At 41.1% G+C, this 19,811-nt stretch overlaps 1 protein-coding gene across 2 annotated transcripts in view; it reads right to left on the bottom strand.

Moving 5' to 3' along the window:
- Positions 1-19,811, bottom strand: part of eipr1 (EARP complex and GARP complex interacting protein 1) — a 60,237-nt gene that overhangs the window by 39,809 nt on the left and 617 nt on the right. For both annotated transcript variants that reach the window (XM_061695791.1, XM_061695792.1), the window contains exons 3-4: positions 11,059-11,191; positions 7,409-7,565 (exon numbers count right to left, since the gene is read on the bottom strand). In XM_061695791.1, coding sequence (XP_061551775.1) covers positions 7,409-7,565; positions 11,059-11,191 — 290 coding nt within the window. The remainder of the gene's footprint in view (positions 1-7,408; positions 7,566-11,058; positions 11,192-19,811) is intronic.

Below are 19,811 nucleotides of genomic sequence, written 5' to 3'. Positions count from 1 at the left end.
TGGCAAATTGGTGCATCTGAAAGTCACAGTAAAGGTGGGATTTATAAACCTGTACCTTTCAGAAAGAACATCCTGTGTGTGCACTCACGTAACAATTTTGGCTTGCCCTATAATGGTAATTAGATGTACAGTATGGCGACGTCAGCATGACAGCAATTGCTTTCAACACAAAGGGGCGTGAGCAGTGAGTCTCGAGTGTTAAACTTAATACGTTCGGCTGCTGTTATGCCTTTGATACTAAGTCAGAGGTTGGCAAATTCACAGGTTTACTTCAATCCTCCCATCCCGTATCGGTACCTTAAATAGAGGCTAGCGAGTCCAAAAATGGCTTAGATGGCTAGAGTGTAATGGGCTAGTGTCTTTGCAAGCCAAAGGCTAAACTTCACCTTGGTGTGGAACATTTGCAGTATGCTTGTTAAAGTCTGGATTCATACGACTTTTCTGGGTTAAATATTGCTAAATATCAGAGGGATTGGTCTGCTATAGGTTTTGTTAGATCTAATTAGTAGTTGTAAATTGTATCTGATATATGTAAGGAAAACTCCATCTTCTTATACCTAATTGTTGCAATAATTCCACTTGTTGAGGGGAAAAAAAGGTACATAGGCAATGCAAACAATGCAAACTAAAACCAGTAGACATTCCAACAGCTTTTTCCGTCTAGCCATTAACTTCTTCAACAGTTAATTTATAATTCCATTATAACAAGCTGCAAATTTTGTCTTGAAATTGTTGTCACATCTCGGTCGGGACACTTCTACATTATTCGTACACTCACTGTAGTAGTAGCGTCACTCTCCAGTATTTGCATATCTGTTGTTGACCAATACTGACCACTCATGTGCTCGAGAAGTATCTGCACCATTTGCACAATTGTCACTGTACCAGATTACTGCTCTATTTGTCATTTCAAACTGCTCTAAATTGCTAGTGGACTTGGCTCATTTGCAAAATTGTCCCAAAAAAAAAAAAAAAAAAAGTATCAGTATTACCACATTATCGGTAACTTTCATTGCTCAGTGACTCTCCCGGCCTGTGTTTAAGGTTTTTATGTCTCAAAAGTATTTTTTTGTCAAATGGCTGTCTGTTGTCGTACTAGATGGCTCCAACTTCAGGAGACAAATTCCTTGTGTGCTTTTGACATACTTGGCAAATCAAGATGATTCTGATTCTGCTTCAAATTACAAACAAGAAATACATTTAAAAAATTCCTACCTTGCTTCCTCTGTCCGCCGCTGTCCTGCAATTACACTGCGCTGCACTCATTTGCGTGTTCCATTACTTCATAATTCAACAACATATTAGTGTAACTTACATAAGTGTGGATATTTTTTTTTTCAAAATAGTTCAGTTTACGTTCTATTGTGCAAGGTGGCAGTTATTATTAATAGCTAGCATGAGAAATGCTTTTCATTATATGAAACGTCTACAATCGAGTGAGATATGCAACGTGACAGTTATCATTAATAAGTGAATAACTGAATTGAGACCCATTTTTAGACAGGTGTGTATTTAGGCTCCTTAAGTGTTGTTGACATTGACGTGTCATATGATTAACCAAAACAATATTCCCCCATATACAGAAAATACTAATTTAAACATTTTTTTTTGTAACACGTGAGATGCAGGAATTTCAAAATAAGGGGTGGCCAACATTTTTGCATAAACACCCTTTTCACCATTTCAGCTTCATTTAATTGAATAGTAATACAGTATTGACAATCTTTCTTTCTTGAGAACATAATCTATATTCTCTCTCAAATTGTAAAACAGTGGAGGATAAAATGGAGTGAACACGTGTGTCCATGTAAGGATGTTTCAACACTATTCAAACATAACTTTTATAGCTAAAGAAATAATGTTTTAATCTTAATCTTGCAATAAAATTTTTAGTTTTAGGTTTTCTGTTTAATGATGTGCATGTGTTTTTCTACTATCCATTTAGATCACTGATGAAGTAAAAAAAAAAAAAAAAAAAAAAATTCCAAACTCAGGCAATTACAGGGACCCTACTTCAGGAGATTGTTCCACATTATTAAAAAAAGTTTTCCATGCATGATGGGGACAAAGAAGGATCTTTTTAATTTTTTTTCCTGATGAAAAGCATGAAATAGCCCAATACTTTCAACAAGAAAGCAAATCGGGTTCATCATACTGTTAAAAAGCTTCTTGTCTGTATTAAGAGAGCAGCTGTTAAAAATCCACTGATGAGCAGAAAGCAGGTATTTGAACCTGGCACTGCAGGATTTGAGTCCTTTGCGGCGTAGTGTGTTACTGATGGTAGCCTTTGTTACTTTGGTCCCAGCTCTCAGGTCATACACTAGGTCCCCACGTGTCGTTCTGGGATTTATGCTCACCATTCTTGGGATCATTTTGACCCCACGGGGTGAGATATTGCGTGGAGCCCCAGATCGAGGGAGATTATCAGTGGTCTTGTGTATCTTCCATTTTCTAATAATTGCTCCCACAGTTGATTTCTTCACACCAAGCTGCTTACCTATTGCAGATTCAGTCTTCCCAGCCTGGTGCAGGTCTACAGTTTTGTTTCTGGTGTCCTGTTTTCTGGTGACAGCTCTTTGGTTTTGGCCGCAGTGGAGTTTGGAGTGTGACTGTTTGAGGCTGTGGACAGGTGTCTTTTATACTGATAAAGAGTTCAAACAGGTTCCATTAATACAGGTAACGAGTGGAGGACAGAGGGGCTTCTTAAAGAAGACGTTACAGGTCTGTGAGAGCCAGAAATCTTGCTTTTTTGTCGGTGACCAAATACTTATTTTCCACCATAATTTGCTAATAGCGGCACGGTGAATGACTGGTTAGAACGTCTGCCTCACAGTTCTGAGGACCGGGGTTCAATCCCTGGCCCCGCCTGTGTGGAGTTTGCATGTTCTCTCCGTGCTTGCGTGGGTTTTCTCCGGGCACTCCGGTTTCCTCCCACATCCCAAAAACATGCATGGTTGGTTAATTGACAACTCTAAATTGCCCGGAGGCGTGACTGTGAGTGAGAATGTTTTTTTGTCTGTATGTGCCCTGCGATTGGCTGGCAACCAGTTCAGGGTGTACCCCGCCTCTTGCCTGATGACAGCTGAGATAGGCTCCAGCACGCCTAGTGAGGAGAAGCGGCTCAGAAAATGGATGGATGGGTGGAATTTGCTAATAAATTCTTTAAAAATCAGACAATGTGATTTTCTGGATTTTTTATTTTTATTATTTCCTCATTTTGTCTCTCATAGGTGAGGTATACCCATGATGAAAATTACAGGCCTCTCTCATCTTTTTAAGTGGGATAACTTGCACAATTGGTGGCTGACTAAATACTTTTTTGCTCCACTGTAAGCTCCACCAACTTGTAACCCTAGTGAGGAGAAATGGAATAGAAATTGGATTGCTAGTTTGTTATGAACGGAACAGTGGATAGGATGCAAAAATGGGCAGTTTCAAAAAAGAGAGGTTTAATATACGGGCAGAGGTCGGTACACAGGCAGCCAATCCAAAAAAGGCAACAGTATCCAAAAAGTGAGGCAAAAAGGCGAGGTCGATAATCGGAACAGGCTCTAGTCTTACTGTGAGTCTGTGACGTGGAAACAAGGAATACTGTAACGCGACGACAAGGTACAATGAACTAGCAACTAGAAAGAATGAGACACAAGGTTAAATACAAGGGGTAATTAGGGTGAACGAGGCACAGGTGGTGAAGATGCTCTCAGGAGCAGGTGTGTACGAGACAGGGGGAAGACAACAACCGGAACACACACCCATGACAGTACCCCCCCCTTAACAGCCGGCCCCAGACGGCCCCGGAGCCCCTGGATGCGCAACGTGGAAGTCCCGAATGAGCGAGTCATCCACAATAAACGCAGACGGCACCCATGATCGTTCCTCAGGCTCGTAGCCCTCCCAGTCCACCAGATATTGAAACCCCCTCCGACTAGGCGACAACAGCCGCCTCACAGTGAAGACAGGGCCCCCCCATCCATGAACCGGGGGAAAGGAGGGGGCCTGGAAGGCGGGACCAGAGGGGACTCCCGGACGGCTTGAGCAGGCTGACGTGAAAAGCACGGTGGACCCGCATCGACCTTGGGAGCCTAAGCTTCACGGTGACAGGGTTGATGATTTTTTTGATGGGGAAGGGCCCAACGAACCTGGGAGCGAGCTTCCGGGACTCCACCCAGAGTGGAATATGCTTGGTGGAGAGCCAAACTCGCTGACCAACTTTGTAGTTTGGGGCCGGTGTCCTCCTACGGTCAGCTATGGTCTTGTAGGACCGTCCCTGGCGCAGAAGCTTCTGGTGGGCTCGCTCCCAGGTCCTCCTGCAGCGTCTCACCAAGGTCAAGACCGCTGAAACTGTGGACTCTGGGGCTATGGCAGGAAATAGAGATGGTTGGCCACCATGCACAACGTGAAAAGGCGATAGACCACTGAATGCAGAGGGGAGGGAATTGTGACCGACCCAAAACAGTTTCTGAGACCAGGATCGTGGCTCCTGTGAAGCGAGATGTCAGAGCCCAGTCTCCAGGTCCTGGTTCAGCCTCTCGGTTTGTCCGTTGGTTTCAGGGTGAAAACCAGATGACAGACTGACGATAGCACCTAAGAGATTGCAAAACTCCTTCCAAAATTGTGAAATGAATTGGGGACCCCTATCAGATACCACATTCTTGGGGAAACCACGGAACTTGAATACCTGGTGTATCATTAACTCGGTAGTGTCTTCAGCTGAGGGGAGTTTCGGGAGTGCAATGAAGTGTGCCATCTTAGAAAACCTGTCCACAACTGTGAGAATGGTGGTATTTCCTTTAGAGGCCGGTAATCCTGTCACAAAGTCTATGGAAATGTCTGACCAAGGACGTGGTGGTATTGGTAGGGGTCGCAACTCCCCAGAAGGACATTTACGAGAGGACTTGTTAGCAGCACATACCTGGCAAGCATTGACATAATTGGTAACATCCCTTCTAACATTGGGCCACCAAAAGCGCTCTTCGACTACAGATTGGGTCTGTGATCCAAAAGCCTCTTGTCGATTTTTACGGCAAGAGCGATGAGTGTGTCCAAGTCGGTTAGCAGGTCTAGCGGGACCAAATGATCCTTGACGGCAGGGGATAGTCCTTGAAAAAATGAATCAAGCAGTGCCCTATTATCCCACTGACTCTCAGCTGCTAGAATGCGAAACTCAATCGCGTAATCTGAAACCCTGCGCTTGCCTTGTTCTAAGGTGACAAGGGAGTGAGCTGCCTCACGATCTGATGTGGAAAACTGAAAGATTTACTCCAAAGTCTTTACGAAAAAAGCCCACGAATGACACGAGGCGGAATTGCGGCTCCATTCAGCAGTAGCCCACGCCTCCGCACGACCAGTCAGGTGGGAAATGACGAAAGCGATTTTTGCCCGCTCGGAGGGGAAGTCAGCTGCCTGCAGCTCAAAGTGGAGTTCGCACTGAGTGATGAACGGTTTAATATTGCCAGAAACTCCTGAGAACCTCTCCGGTCGAGAGAGCTGTGGGCAGACAGCAGCGGAGGTGGCAGATGGTTGCATGGTAACTGCTTCACATGAAAAAGTTGGTACCGTGGCGGTATCGGGTGTTGTGCCAACTGGTTCCTTCTTTTGAATAATTTTCATAAGAACTTCAAACTGTGAGGCCACCTGTCTCATCATATTGTCCTGATGTTCTGATAGTCCCTCTAGATGAAGGTGGAGGGAAGCAAGCTGCTCATCCTGCTACGAGAGGCATTGACCCTGCGCTTGAAGGGCTTTGCGCACCGGGTCTGAGTCTGCTGGGTCCATGTTATGGCCAGTTCGTTCTGTCACGAACGGAACAGAGGATAGGACACAAAAATGCACGACTCCAAAACAAAATGGACAGTTTAAAAAAGGAGAGGTTTAATATACGGGCAGAGGTCGGTACACAGGCAGCCAATCCAAAAAAGGCAACAGTATCCAAAAACATGAGGCAAAAAGGCGAGGTCGATAATCGGAACAGGGTCTAGTCTTACTGTGAGTCTGTGACGTGACAACAAGGAATGCTGGGACGCGATAACAAGGTACAACGAACTTGCGACTAGAAAGAATGAGACACGAGGTTAACTGCAAGGGGTAATTAGGGTGAACGTGGCACAGGTGGTGAAGATGCTCTAAGGAGCAGGTGTGTACGAGACAGGGGGAAGACAACAACCGGAACACACACCCATGACATAGATAGATGGTCTGGAATAATGAGGAGTGAGATGGTAGCACCCTTTCAGGTGCCTGAAGGTGTAATCTCTGCAAAATATGTAGAGTTTTAAACTGACCATTTGTTGCCATGGTCTAAAAAGAACTGTGCCTTCAGCAGTAAACTAATGCAAGACAATGCACCATCCCACGCTGCAAAAATTACCATTGAAGCTTTAGCTTCTATGAGTATGGAGAGAGAGAGAAAAAAACATGGCGCACCCACCATCATTGCTTGACCTCAACAATATTGAGAACCTGTGGAGCATCCTTAAAATGAATATATATGATGGTGGACTGCGGTTTACCTTCAAACAGCAACTCTTGGAGATAATTTTAGCATTATCAAATAAGATACAGGTATAAACTGCTATTTAAATTGATGACAAAGTTGTAAAGGTGACAAAGTTAAGTTTTGGACAACACAAAGGCAGACAAACACACAGAATATTCATAATATGAATACAAAATGTCACATCTTTACTTCTCCCTACTGACATGCACACACTAGTGTGAACAAGATCAATCAATGTGAATGTGGATACATGTGTTAATGTGTTTTGAAGGAGGAGGAGGGAAGCAGACCAAAGTCATTCATCCAGGGAAGACAATAGTGCCCAGCATAGGCTGTAAGATATGCACGCATACACACAAACGTGCATGCAGACCTGATGCCCTTGTGCAAGTCACAGCTCTTGACTTAGGGTGTTGAGATGGTGGCGCACGAAGCTATCAATCTTTTTACAGCTGCACTGCTTGACCCGACCTCTGACACACACACATGCACGCACACTCACACAAACTCTTTGCCACATTTCTTTCAGTTTTTCCTCCTTCCTTTATCTCTTCCTCGCAGACACAGTTACAGTATGTGTCACTTTAACTGATTGGCATCTCTAAAAATGATAGCAATCGAGAGATACTGATGAACAGTGGACTAAAATAAGAAATGAGCATTGATTTCCCTTCTCATAGGTGGTGAGTTATGGGGAGGCATTGTGCACAGGAGCTGAAAAGACAAAAGACTCAGGCTGTGACTAAATTCAGAGATGTGGCCCTGTCAATACTGCAGTCTAAGTCCCATAAAGTAAAATAATATTCAAATATCAGTACCAATACCAAAAACCTCTCTCTCTCTTAGTGGTGATTAGGGAGCTAAAGAGACAGGCAGACAGACAAATATTGCTATTCCCCCCAAAAGACATACCAGACTGCGTTGCCGTGGGCACTGTCATCTAGGTGACAAAGCAGCTCCAGTGTTTGAGGGTTGTGGGCTGAGTCGTCAGGAGACTCATGGTTTCCTGTTTCCCAATCGGAGGGCATCCGCCATACTGCTGCACACGACACCACCCGGCTGTCACTGGCTGGATGGGAACGACACATTCTATCATTTACAGATAAAATAATCTGTTTTTCACTGTCATTCAAAAAGGTAAGCAGAGGCAGCGACACCCTGCATTGGTCACCAGCCAATTGCAGGGCTAACTATCATTGTGAAATTAAAGGGGTCATATGATGGAAAATTTACTTTTTAATTTCTTGTGTACAAATTACTGGCTCTCTGGAGTAACTGCCCACCAATGAAATAAGAAATTCCAAAAACAAATATTTTGTGGGCTTCCTATTTTCGAAAGTGTGCTTGCAACATTGATTTCTGGACAAGCAAATTTGGGGCGATTTTTTCATAAATAGTGGCATAAAATTCTTAATTCTTTACAAATTCTTACAAATTAGGGCTCATTTTATTAAAACCTCTCTCCAATGATATCATCTATTTTGATATACAGGTGGTTTGAAAATTTTAGTCACATACCTACTTAGTGCGAGCAAAGCTACATACCGTTATGTTGCCTGTTGTGTGTGGTATTAAAACTACGTGAACATTACCTCAAGCTCATTACCTCAAGCAAGAATGGACAGCTTGAATTTCCTCTCCACACACAATTTTTCTTATTCTTTTGTTTTTGTTCTTTTTTTCCCTCCAACACAAAACATTACCGCGGTGCAATCATTGTTGTTTTTGTTGCCATGGTAATGGTTGTCTCGACTAGTGTTGACAAGGTTGCACCTCACCGACAATACTTGATTTGACACGATATAGCCCAATGATCATAAAAGATGGAATAAGGCGGTGTCTTAATACTTGTGTAGTTTTGCCAGTGTCAAGATTTTATGGCATAAGTCAGCACGCCCGCGACCCTAGTGAGAATAAGCGGTACAGAAAATGGATGGATGGATGGAAGTCTGACATTGTGCCATCGTGAGAGACCAAATTTGTCTTGTTGTCTGATCCTGCCATTAGCAGAGATCCAGCGGGAGTGTAAAGTGGCGTGATTATCATGCAAAAATATGTAAATAAAAAAAAAAAAAAAACACTTTTTAAGGAAACGAACGTAGTATAACCAGGCTTCTCCTCTCTTCTTATATATCCTTCAATAATATAGCTTATTATTATTATTGTATAGCCTACAAGAATGGTTAATGCTGCAAACACACACACAAAAATAATATGAAAATGGTTACTTTGAGATAAGCATAGCGTTAGTAACTTAGTTTACATCAAATTTAGCAAACTTAAAGAGTTATCTGGTATTAAACAGTACCAAATAACAATAATTGGTTAACAAACAGTTATCAAATACAAATTGATGGTGCAATACATCCATCCATCCATCCAATTTCTGTACTGCTTATCCTCGCGAGGGTCGCAGGCGTGCTGGAGCCTATCCCAGCTATCTTCGGGTGAGAGGTGGGGTACACCCTGAACTGGTCGCTAACCAATCGCAGGGCAGATATAAACAAACAACCATTCACACTCACATTCATACCTGCGGGCAATTTAGAGTCTTCAATCAACCTACCATGTGTGGTTTGTTTTGGGGGGGATGTGGGAGGAAACTGGAGTACCCGGAGAAAGCCCACCCATGCATGGGGAGAACATGCAAACTCCACACAGGCGGGGCCGGGATTTGAACCCCGGTCCTCAGAACTGTGAGGCAGATGTCCTAACCAGTCGGCCTGGTGCAATAAATTTTACTGCAAAATCAAATTTCATCTGATTATTCAAGATCAAGCTGCAAGATTCTTTATTGTCATTGAACAAGACATAATACAATGAAATTCAGGTGCACTCAAGAACCTGACTTAAATCACATAAGTATAAAATCAAATAAGTATAAAAGACGTACTGTAATTTCTCGTATATAATGCGCATTCATCACAAATGAGAATAAAACGTATGTTACTCAATTATTCTATGGATTAACCGATAGGATAATCGATTCCAAAACGATTTGATAGTGACAGCCCTAGAAGCCTCTGATAAGCAACACATACTCGTCAGAACCAGAGTCAATTAATACAGGTGTATGAATTTCTTGATCAGGAGAGCATAGTGTCACATTAGGAAGAACCCAGGTAGGGTCTTCTTTAGTGAAATTTAGACTCACCGCTCTCGTGCCCTTGCTACCGGCACCGGCAACCTTTTTGGTGAAGTTGTCGATGTGGTGGTAGGTGCTCCCATTTGCAGATGTGTCCACTGCATGTACCACATACCGTAAATTCTCATGTATAATGCACATTTTTTTCCTCAAACAAATTGTCAAATAGTGCGCATTACACATAGGTATAGGGGGAAATGAACCCAAAAAAACCTCACATTTTATAAATGTATGCCACCATCTAGAGGTTTTGAAAAAGCTGTACACTTTAATTCCAACATACCACCGCCACCTAGAGGTTATGAAAAAGGTGTAGCCTAGACTTTCATTTCTGTCAATATGACAGGGGTACATATGACTGCATATACAGTTGTGCTAATACGTTTACATACCCAGCCAGAATTTGTGAATGTTTATGAATTTCAAAATAAGAGCAAGTAAATAAAAAGTGTTACATGTTCAAATAAAGTGCTTAACTTCAGAATAATTATTTGAAAAAACTAACAAAATACAGATAATACTTCATGTTTTGATCATATGGGTATACGCAAAATCATGCATTGTAAAAATGCATTACACATAGGTAAAAGGGTTTTCCAGACGTTTGAGGACAACTTTGGGGGTGCGTATTATACATGGGTGCGCATTGTACATGAGAAATTACGGTACATGGATCCACACACTAATAGATAAGTGTAATTTGGCACATTGGTGATGAAAGAGTGATTCCATAAGTGAAAATAAAATCCATGCTGTCTTTGTGGGGACTCGCGTGCGCTTTGTAGTTGTTGAGGCCGGGGTATAAAAAAAACAAAAAAAAACAACAAGTAGCCAGTCCCTAGCTCCACCCTTATTCATCACGGTAATGAACGCCATACTCGACATTGGCCTTGCAGGAGAAAGGGCGGGGTGGGGAGTGGGTTATTTGCATGCGACTGGAACACTCCCTTAAAACAGGCTGATTTCAGCAAGACAAAAAGTAGGGGTTGGAAATTGTTATTAGAATTCTTGATCCTTGGGGTGTTTTGACGAAAGCATGTCACAGACATGTTATTACAGTAAAGCCAAACGGGGAACTTTTTTTAAATTGTGAAAAAAATGCATAATCTGTCTCCTTTAAAGATACCTTTAGATCAACCCATTTTATGATGGCCTGGAGTATGCACAATCACAAAACAATAATAAGCATACTGTATATTTAAGATTTAATGATTTTATTCACAAGAACATAATTTCCATCAAGGCTTAAACGTATCACCTGTTATTCCACATAATGACTCTTAGCTAAAATGCATGAAGTAATTTTACAAACATAAAAGAAACATTAGTTAAAAGACAAAATGAAAGAAGAAGGAAAACAAAATGCATTCAGAGGAAGTCAACGCAGACAGACCCAGGGGGAAAGAGTGGCACTCACATTTATTATAGCAGGTGGTAAGTACTTCTTTATCTGCAGGACTGGCACCAATGTTCCATATCTCTCCAGCTTGGTGTAGAAGGACATTCTTATTAATTATGTTATTCTCATCATCGAAGTCAATGATGTGGATCTTGAAGGAAGGACAACAGAAACAGAAGAGATTGACTTCGTCTCCATTTAAGTTTCATTTAGGTAAGGTAAAAGCACATTAGATGTGAATATTAGGGCTGCAAGTCGCAATCAACGCTCAGTATCTGAGTTCGATTTGTACTGATAAGGCACTGTGAGACAATGTGATATTTAGAAAGAGATATTTTGTCCCACAACATACTGACACAGCTACGTACCGTATAAGACATGCATAATATAATTCAAATTCATTGGAAAGTAAACAATACCACATAACAGTAACAGTATCCATATGTGATGCAGTTGAGTTGATACCATACCATGAAGCATAACAACGTGATATGGCACAATTTTGAGTGAACATGGTATGTTATGGTTGGGGTCTGATCTGTTGAGTCCTGCACATAAACTGGGAACTCATGGTTTGTGATCAGACCCTCAATCAGTCATAGGAGTGATTTAACATGAATGAACATGAATTCAACCTAAGAAATTGTAATTTTTAACTAAGTTTCTTTAAAAAAAAAAAAAAAAAAAAATCAGGTGCACTTTAACAGGGGCATGACAGGCGTACTGTGGGAAACTGCTGAAGGTAAGAGTGCATTTTGTTTGCTCAGGTACAAGACCAAATACACAAATAAAGGGTGAACATTTGTCAATTCTTGTGCTGTCTTTTCTTACATGTGATGCTATAGGCTCCTGCATAATATGTAAGAAGCATCATTCATTTGAATACAGTACAGGACTGCATTAGAAAAAAAGTGTGCCATTGGCCCAAAAAAATCCTGGTAATGCAGTAAAATAGAACTATGCCATCAGTGTGATTGAACAAATCATATTTTAAGACACACACTTGAGCAAAGATTTAAGCTTATTTTGTATTAAAACAATGTGGGTGCAAAATGACAACCAACTGTTATTGAAATCTGCAGAGGTGATGCCAGGTGTAAGAAAGCTCAGTTCCATTCACTCATTCACAGTTAAAAGAAGGTTATTCTGTTGTCGTTTAAAGATCGGATCGGTGATCGGTTATCGTTTTTTTAAACTCTGTGATCGGCCCCAAAAATCCTGATCGTGTAAAGCCTAATATAAATAATATTTCCTCCTTGGATGGATTATTATTATTTTTAAAATTGTAGGGCTAAATCTGTTGCATTACAAGGTGGCACGAGTAGCTTACAGTACACTGCAGGACATCTGATTTAGTTTTGAAACATCGTGTCTACTTGCTGAACAGCTGTCCTATACTATCATCACAACAACTGCTGAATTTTGTCACTGTGCAGGCAATGAAAGATGACCCAGATGCTGTTCAGCGTTCACATAGGCTGCTCATCAACGGGACTCCTGCTATCATGTTCATGTTTATACAAATGTTTAATCTTATTTTTTTCTTATTTTCTTATTTAGCACTGAGATTGTGTTTAAAAAAATAACTGTTTACCCTAAGCAGTACAGTTTGGTACAGGACCATTTTTGTTTTTGTTTATGAGCCATTTCACTTCAATTCACTCATGGCGCCAGAAACACATCAGTCAGGTTTCCAGTACTGCTGTTACTGTGTCTACAGTTGGGGCCTAGAGTACACTTGTACATCACTGTAGTTAAATCAGGCCAGTAAAGATTTACAGGGGATGCAACCCTTCAACTACATTATTAATACTGGTGCATGTTAGTAGGCAGGTCCTTGACCCATTATATTACTTGGGCCTTGGCTGTATGTTAAAAAAACAATCAATAGCTGTTTAAACTCCAACAAGGTAAACTTTTATTTTATAACCTTCCCATTTCACTGAGGGGCTTTCATTACACAGGAATCTATTCAACATGGGCCCTCAGTTGAATTCAGTTCAGGGCCCACAATGCAGTAAAAAACATGAGGTTATCTAGGTTTAATCAGACAACTAAAAGGCAGTTTCCCCATTTAAGACACACTTACAGCATCTCAGAGGACTGTTGATTGGGATTCCCTGAACAGTAACTCCTTCTAGGCACTCCCACTCAGCTTGCCCATTTGCCATTTACAGGCCAAACAACAGGATGAAAGAAAGGGGCATGAAGAAGAGGAGGAGGAGGGAAAGAGCATCATAGCGCCAGAGTCCCTGAGCCACCTCAAAGTCAGCAAGGCAGCAATTAACCTTGGGTTGGACTGCATCAAGCAAAAAAAAATAAAAAATAAGCAAAGTTATATTTTAATGGTGGTGGGGGAACGGAACAAATAAATAAATTCAGGTCAAAGGGACGGGGTAATTGGAGGGCCTAGAAATGGGGTCCTCCCGAATAAACCCAGGTGTGAGGGGAGAGAGAACCTCCAACATTCCCTCTCCCTAGGTGATTTATTCTTCACTTTTCCAGGCCTCGGGAGTGACTCATAACTTTGAACCACTTGGGCACCTGGCCCAGCGCTTTTAATTATGTGCTGGAATGGAGGCAGGGAGAGAGAGAGGAGGGAGGAGGGAAGAGGAGGTAAGGGAGGGATAAAACCAAGCTGGCTTGTGGACCCCACTTCAGGGGCCTCTGTTCTAAAGCTCTTTAGCCACACAGATGACAGTAAGCGGTACGGAGGAGTAGCATGCGGGTGAGAGGTGCCAAGCTTGGGCACTTTATCTCGTTAGCAGCCTTAAATGCCATGCCGACACACACTCCGATCTGTCATTCTAGCTCTTGGTCTCCAAGGGATTTGAGAGGTGCTCTGCGAGTTAAGAGAGACATTTCCACCCTGCATTATGCTTAATGGGAGGTGGAGAGGCCAGAAGGCTTATGGATACAGAAGGAGCTCTCCAGGCTAAAATGCCAATCGAAAAAAATAAAAATAATAAAAGAAAATCTTACTGTACGTTTAAACTCAGCCAAACTTAGCAGACAATTGCTGGCAAACAAACAAGCAAAAGGTGGAAAATACAATTACTCCCATGAATAATACATGCTGCAACACTTGGATAAAAACCTGCAATTGTAGGCATGTAAGAATAGGAATAGTATAAGTTATTCTTACTGGGATCTACAGCTATTGTGCTCTCTTAAATTAATGTCAGAAACCAAGACACGTTTCTAAACCATGTCTGCATATGCAAGGTACTTCAGGCAATACAGTAAAACCTCCAACTCATTCTCATCCAACTGTGAGTTGGTAAATTTTTAAGGCATGCTCCAAACATGTTTCTGGAACTTGTGAATAAGAAATAGTAACTATAACAAATGAATTACAAAATGAAGAGAGGCATGTCAACCTCCAATGTCATATTTTAATAAAAAATAAAATAAAATAATAATAATAAAATAACAATAATAATAAGTTTTATTTATAATGTACTTGACATTTCAAAGAAGAAACGCAAATGGTAATTGTAAGCACTTCAAAAGGTGATTCTCTAGTGGTTGAAGAAATTACGGACCAGAGGGAGTCTTCACCTTATTTTCTCTTTGTAACTAACACTGAAAGCATCAACATACTCAGAAGTCAGTTCATTTGACTGTGTTTCTTTGTGCAAAGTACAAAGCTTCTGTGACTATACAGTAGTATAGGGTACGTTAGAGGGTATGCCGAGAACACACACACACACACACACACACATTGTGTAATTACATTTGGATCTTTTTAAGAGAATTAAATTGGCATATATTTAAAGAAAAGAAGAAGAAAGAAAAAAACTGTGTCCTCCATTTAGGGGACAGAGAGAGTATGGTTTTGGTACCCAGTCCAGTCCTAAATTTGCACCAATTACTTACAAAAGGTTCCAAATTCATGCAAAATCCTTTTTGTTCTTGTTTTTTAAGACCTAAGAAAAAACCTACACTGTAATTTCTTGTGTATAATGCGCACCCATGTATAATACGCACCCCCAAAGTTGACCTAAAAATTCTGGAAAACCCTTCTACCTATGTATAGTGCATTTTTACAATGCATGATTTTGCTTCTACCCATATGATCAGAACATGCAGTATTATCTGTATGTTGATATTTATTCTGAAGTTAAGCACTTTATTTGAACACGTAATCCTTTTTTTTTAATTTACTTGCTCTTATTTTGAAATTCACAGCCCTACTTTTATTTAGTAAATGAGAAAACACGCAGTTTTGCTCATACGTTTGATTACCCAGGCAGAATTTGTAAAATGGGTACAATTCTTTAAAGAAAAGATGAAGGACCAAGCGAAACATTTTATTTTAATGGGATTCAAATTAAACGGTCAAGCATTTCAGAAAAGCATTATCATTAAATAAAACATAACCATAAAGAAATTAATGATGGTTGTTGTTCATTCATCAGTCATATTACAAAACAACTATATTTTACAAATTCTGCTCCCCCCCCCCGATAAGAACCCGAGCGGTGTTCTCTTATTGGACTTCTGTGCTCATCACGGATTGTCCATAACGAACACCATGTTCAAGACAAGGGTGTCCACACGTGCACTTGGCACCAGGACACCCTCGGTTGCAGTTCGATGATCGACTTTGTGGTCGTGTCATCGGACTTGCGGCCGCATGTCTTGGACACTCGGGTGAAGAGAGGTGGGGTAAACCCTGAACTGGTTACCAGCCAATCCCAGGGCACATACAAACAAACAACCATTCGCACTCACATGCACACCTACGGGCAATTTAGAGTTGTCAATTAACCTACCATGCATGTTTTTGGGATGTGGGAGGAAACCGGAGTGGGGTCTTGCTCACGAATGAGGGAAGAATGGAACGGGAGATCGACAGGCGGGTCTGTGCAGCATCTGCAGTGATGCAGACTTTGTATCGGTCCGCTGTGGTGAAGAAGGAGCTAAGTCGAAAGGCGAAGCTCTCAATTTACCGGTCGATCTCTGTTCCTACCCTCACCTATGGTCACGAGCTGTGGGTCGTGACCGAAAGAACAAGACCCTAGTGAGGTCTAAAGACTAAAGGCTTTTTAAGCTGCTATCTGGTAAATTTTAATCTGCCCTTTAAATGTTTTTGAAGCTCACCAATGGTTTACTGTACATCTTGTGGTGAACCCTCTCTATTCACCCTGGTGACGTCTTGATTGTTGTCGTTGACACACATACACCTACCTCCTGAGAGTGTTCTGATCTGGCCAACTGTTGTGAACCGCTTTTTCTTCACCAGGGAAATAATTCTTCATTGATCCGCCAGTTTTCCTTGGTCCTCCGTGTCGTTTGGTGTTGCTGAGCTCACCGGTGTGTTATTTATTTTTAAGAATGTTTTCAACAGTTGACTTGGCCAAACCTAATGTTTTTGCTCTCGCTCTGATGGGTTTGTTTTGATTTTTCAGAGGGTGGCTTGATTCCTTGATAGTGAGCTCTTTGGATCTCATATAGAGAGTTGACAGCAACATATTATCTGCTTCTCGTAAATGGGCTAATGAGGGAATAACATACAACCCCAATTCCAATGAAGTTGGGACGTTGTGTTAAACATAAATAAATAACGGCGTCCATAATTTACAAAAACAATTTGAAATGTGGATGCCTCGGACCACAGAACACTTTTCCACTTTGCATCAGTCCATCTTAGATGAGCTCGGGCCCAGAGAAGCCGGCGGCGTTTCTGGGTGTTGTTGATAAATGGCTTTTGCTTTTGTAGCGACGAACTGTATTTACTGACATTGGTTTTCTGAAGTGTTCCTGAGCCAATGTGGTGATATCCTTTCCACATTGATGTTGGTTTTGGATGCAGTGTTGCCTGAGTGATCGAAGGTCACGGCCATTCAATGTTTGTTTTCTGCCTTGCCGCTTACATGTAGTGATTTCTCCAGATTCTCTGAACCTTTTGATGATATTATGGACCATAGCTGATGAAATCTCACGCACTTGTTCACAAAGAGGTGAACCTCGCCCCATCTTTGCTTGTGAATGACTGAGCAATTCAGGGAAGCTCCTTTTATACTCACTCATGGCACCCACCTGTTCCCAATTAGCCTGTTCACCTGTGGGATGTTCCAAACAGGTGTTTGATGAGCATTCCTCAACTTTCTCAGTCTTTTTTGCCACATATCCAAGCTTTTTTGGAACGTGTTGCAGCCATAAAATTCTAAGGTAATGATTATTTGCTAAAAACAATAAAGTTGATCAGTTTGAACATTAAATATCTTGTCTTTGTAGTGTATTTAATTAAATATAGATTGAACATGATTTGCAAATCATTGTATTCTGTTTTTATTTATGTTTAACACAACGTCCCAACTTCATTGGAATTGGGGTTGTACATCTGGCCATGGAAGAGCTGGGCATCTAAGTGTCCCACTACTTTTGGTCCCTTAAAAAGTGGGAGACATACAAACTGTTGTAATTCCTACACCGTTCACCTGATTTGGATGTCAATACTCTCAAATTAAATCTGAAAGTATGCAGTTAAAGGACATATTGTCCATTTCATTTAAAATCTATGATGGTGTTTACAGCCAAACAGATGAGAATTGTGTCAATGTCCCAATATTTATGGACCTGACTCTACCGTCACAGACTTTGTCACATCTAGCTCAAATTTGCTTCTACTTTCACCTTGATCTCAACTAGTGCCTTTTCCTTTCATAGATTCCTACACCAATCCTCGGCTGTACTCCTGCTTTGCCCGTCTTGCCTCTTGCACCCCAGAACCTCGCACCTCTATGTACCTCATCACTGACCCTGTTCAGAAGCAAATCTCCTCCTGGCCCCCTCTTCACAAATAAATATTCATCCCGTATAACCTGCCCTCTCGTCCTGTGTCTGCTCTTGGGTCCTCCGTCCTGCGCAAAACCATCAAATACTGACCTATTCTTTTCTGAAATCTCATTGGTGCTGATGCTCCAATAAAAGAAGTGTTATGAATAGTACATTCAGCACCATGTATTGAAAATGTGTAGTAAGAAATTACATAAATCAAGTGGATATCGTCACAGTTTCCAACAAGCACCATTTTTGACCGTTTCTTCACAAAACTTGGAATGAGCTAGGTTTGCATTTGGTGCCAAACCATTTTCCACATTCATGTCTGCCAGAAAACAGGCTCATTTTTCTCTGGGCAGACATTTCTCGCTCTCTCACCGTCATCCCTCTCTGTTTCTCAGAGAGCTAATTATTTCTCCCCCCATTTAGCGCCAACTGTTTCTCTCATCTGTCTCTGTAATGACCTCTGCAAGATGTGCATGCAGGCATGCATTCATACACACTCTTCTTTCTTCTCATTCAGACATACAAATATACATACAATTTAACACGCAAACAATTAAACAATAGCACGAGAAACTAGAGTTTCAAACACCAAATGGGTGGACGTGTAACAGTTCTGTGTATCATAAAGAATCACACTTGGGCTGAAGTCCAGTTGTTTGTTATTTCATTATGAATGGCGGACTGAGTGAGCTACACGTGTGGTTTCAAATGGTGTTGAAAAAGGTTGATGCAATTACATAAGAATTATATTGTAATAATATAAATTACACCAAAAGGTCTAATTTATTAACTAATATGTACAGTCACTAGCCACATCATTTAGCACAAGGGCACAGTAACCAATAATATACTGTAGCTGTGTCAAAATTTTGCTTGTACAAAGAATAGTATGGCGAACTGTAGTTGCGCACTGCATCAATGCAGGTCAGATGATAAAACATGTGAAATTAAAATAATGAGCCCTGACCCCAAACAAAAGGAAAGCAAAACATTACATTTGTTTACTAACTTAGACTTCAGAAAGTGCTACTAATTCAGTCAAATGTTGCCATGTACAGTAAAATGTGATGTTTTGTTCTGTCTTTTGACACATAGCTGTAAATACTGGACTTACTAAATTCATTGTATTGATTAGTACCACAATATAGTACAAGCACTACATGAGAATATCTATAAATCATGGACCTTGATGGAGTTAGAGTATATCTATATATATATATGGCGACACGGTGACCGACTGGGTAGCACATCTGCCTCACAGTTCTGAGGACCGGCCTGTGCATATTCTCCCCGTGCCTGCGTGGGTTTTCTCCTGGCACTCCGGTTTCCTCCCACATTCAAAAAACATGCGGGGTAGGTTGAATCAATCAAACTTCTTAAACACCTAACCTACAATTCCATTACAACATGCTGGCAATTTTTTGACTTGAGTTCGTTGTCACATTTCTGTGGGGCCAATTATATATTCTCGTGCACTCACTGTAGTTGTCTCGCCACGCTGCACTATTTGCATATCTGTTGTTGACCAATACTGGCCACTCATGCCAGAGTAGCATCTGCTCCATTTGCACACTGATTGAGGAGTATCTGCAACATTTGCACAATCAACATTGTCCCATATTATCGCACTACTCATCACTTTAAACCACATACGCTCCTTGAAGTCCCGGCGCCCTTTGCACAATGGTCATTGGACCGGACTATTGCAATATTAGTCATTTGAACTGCTCTAAGTGCAAGAGGACTCTGCATCTTTTTGCACAATTGTAAAAAAAAAATAATAATAATGTACCGGCATTACCAGATAACTAGCAACCCTTTACTGCGCAGTAAAGTAGTTTAAAAAGTAGTTTACTACACATATATATATATATATAGTAATCTTAAAATGAAGAACTCTTTACTTGCCTCATCAAAGCTGTGGCCGTATATGGGAACAAACTGTCGTTACATTAACATTTCTAACACACATTCAG

This window comes from Phycodurus eques, chromosome 14, assembly GCF_024500275.1.
Source record: "Phycodurus eques isolate BA_2022a chromosome 14, UOR_Pequ_1.1, whole genome shotgun sequence".
NCBI lineage: Eukaryota > Metazoa > Chordata > Actinopteri > Syngnathiformes > Syngnathidae > Phycodurus > Phycodurus eques.
The sequence above is the reverse complement of the archived record's forward strand: the minus strand, read 5'-3'. Positions and strand labels throughout refer to the sequence as shown.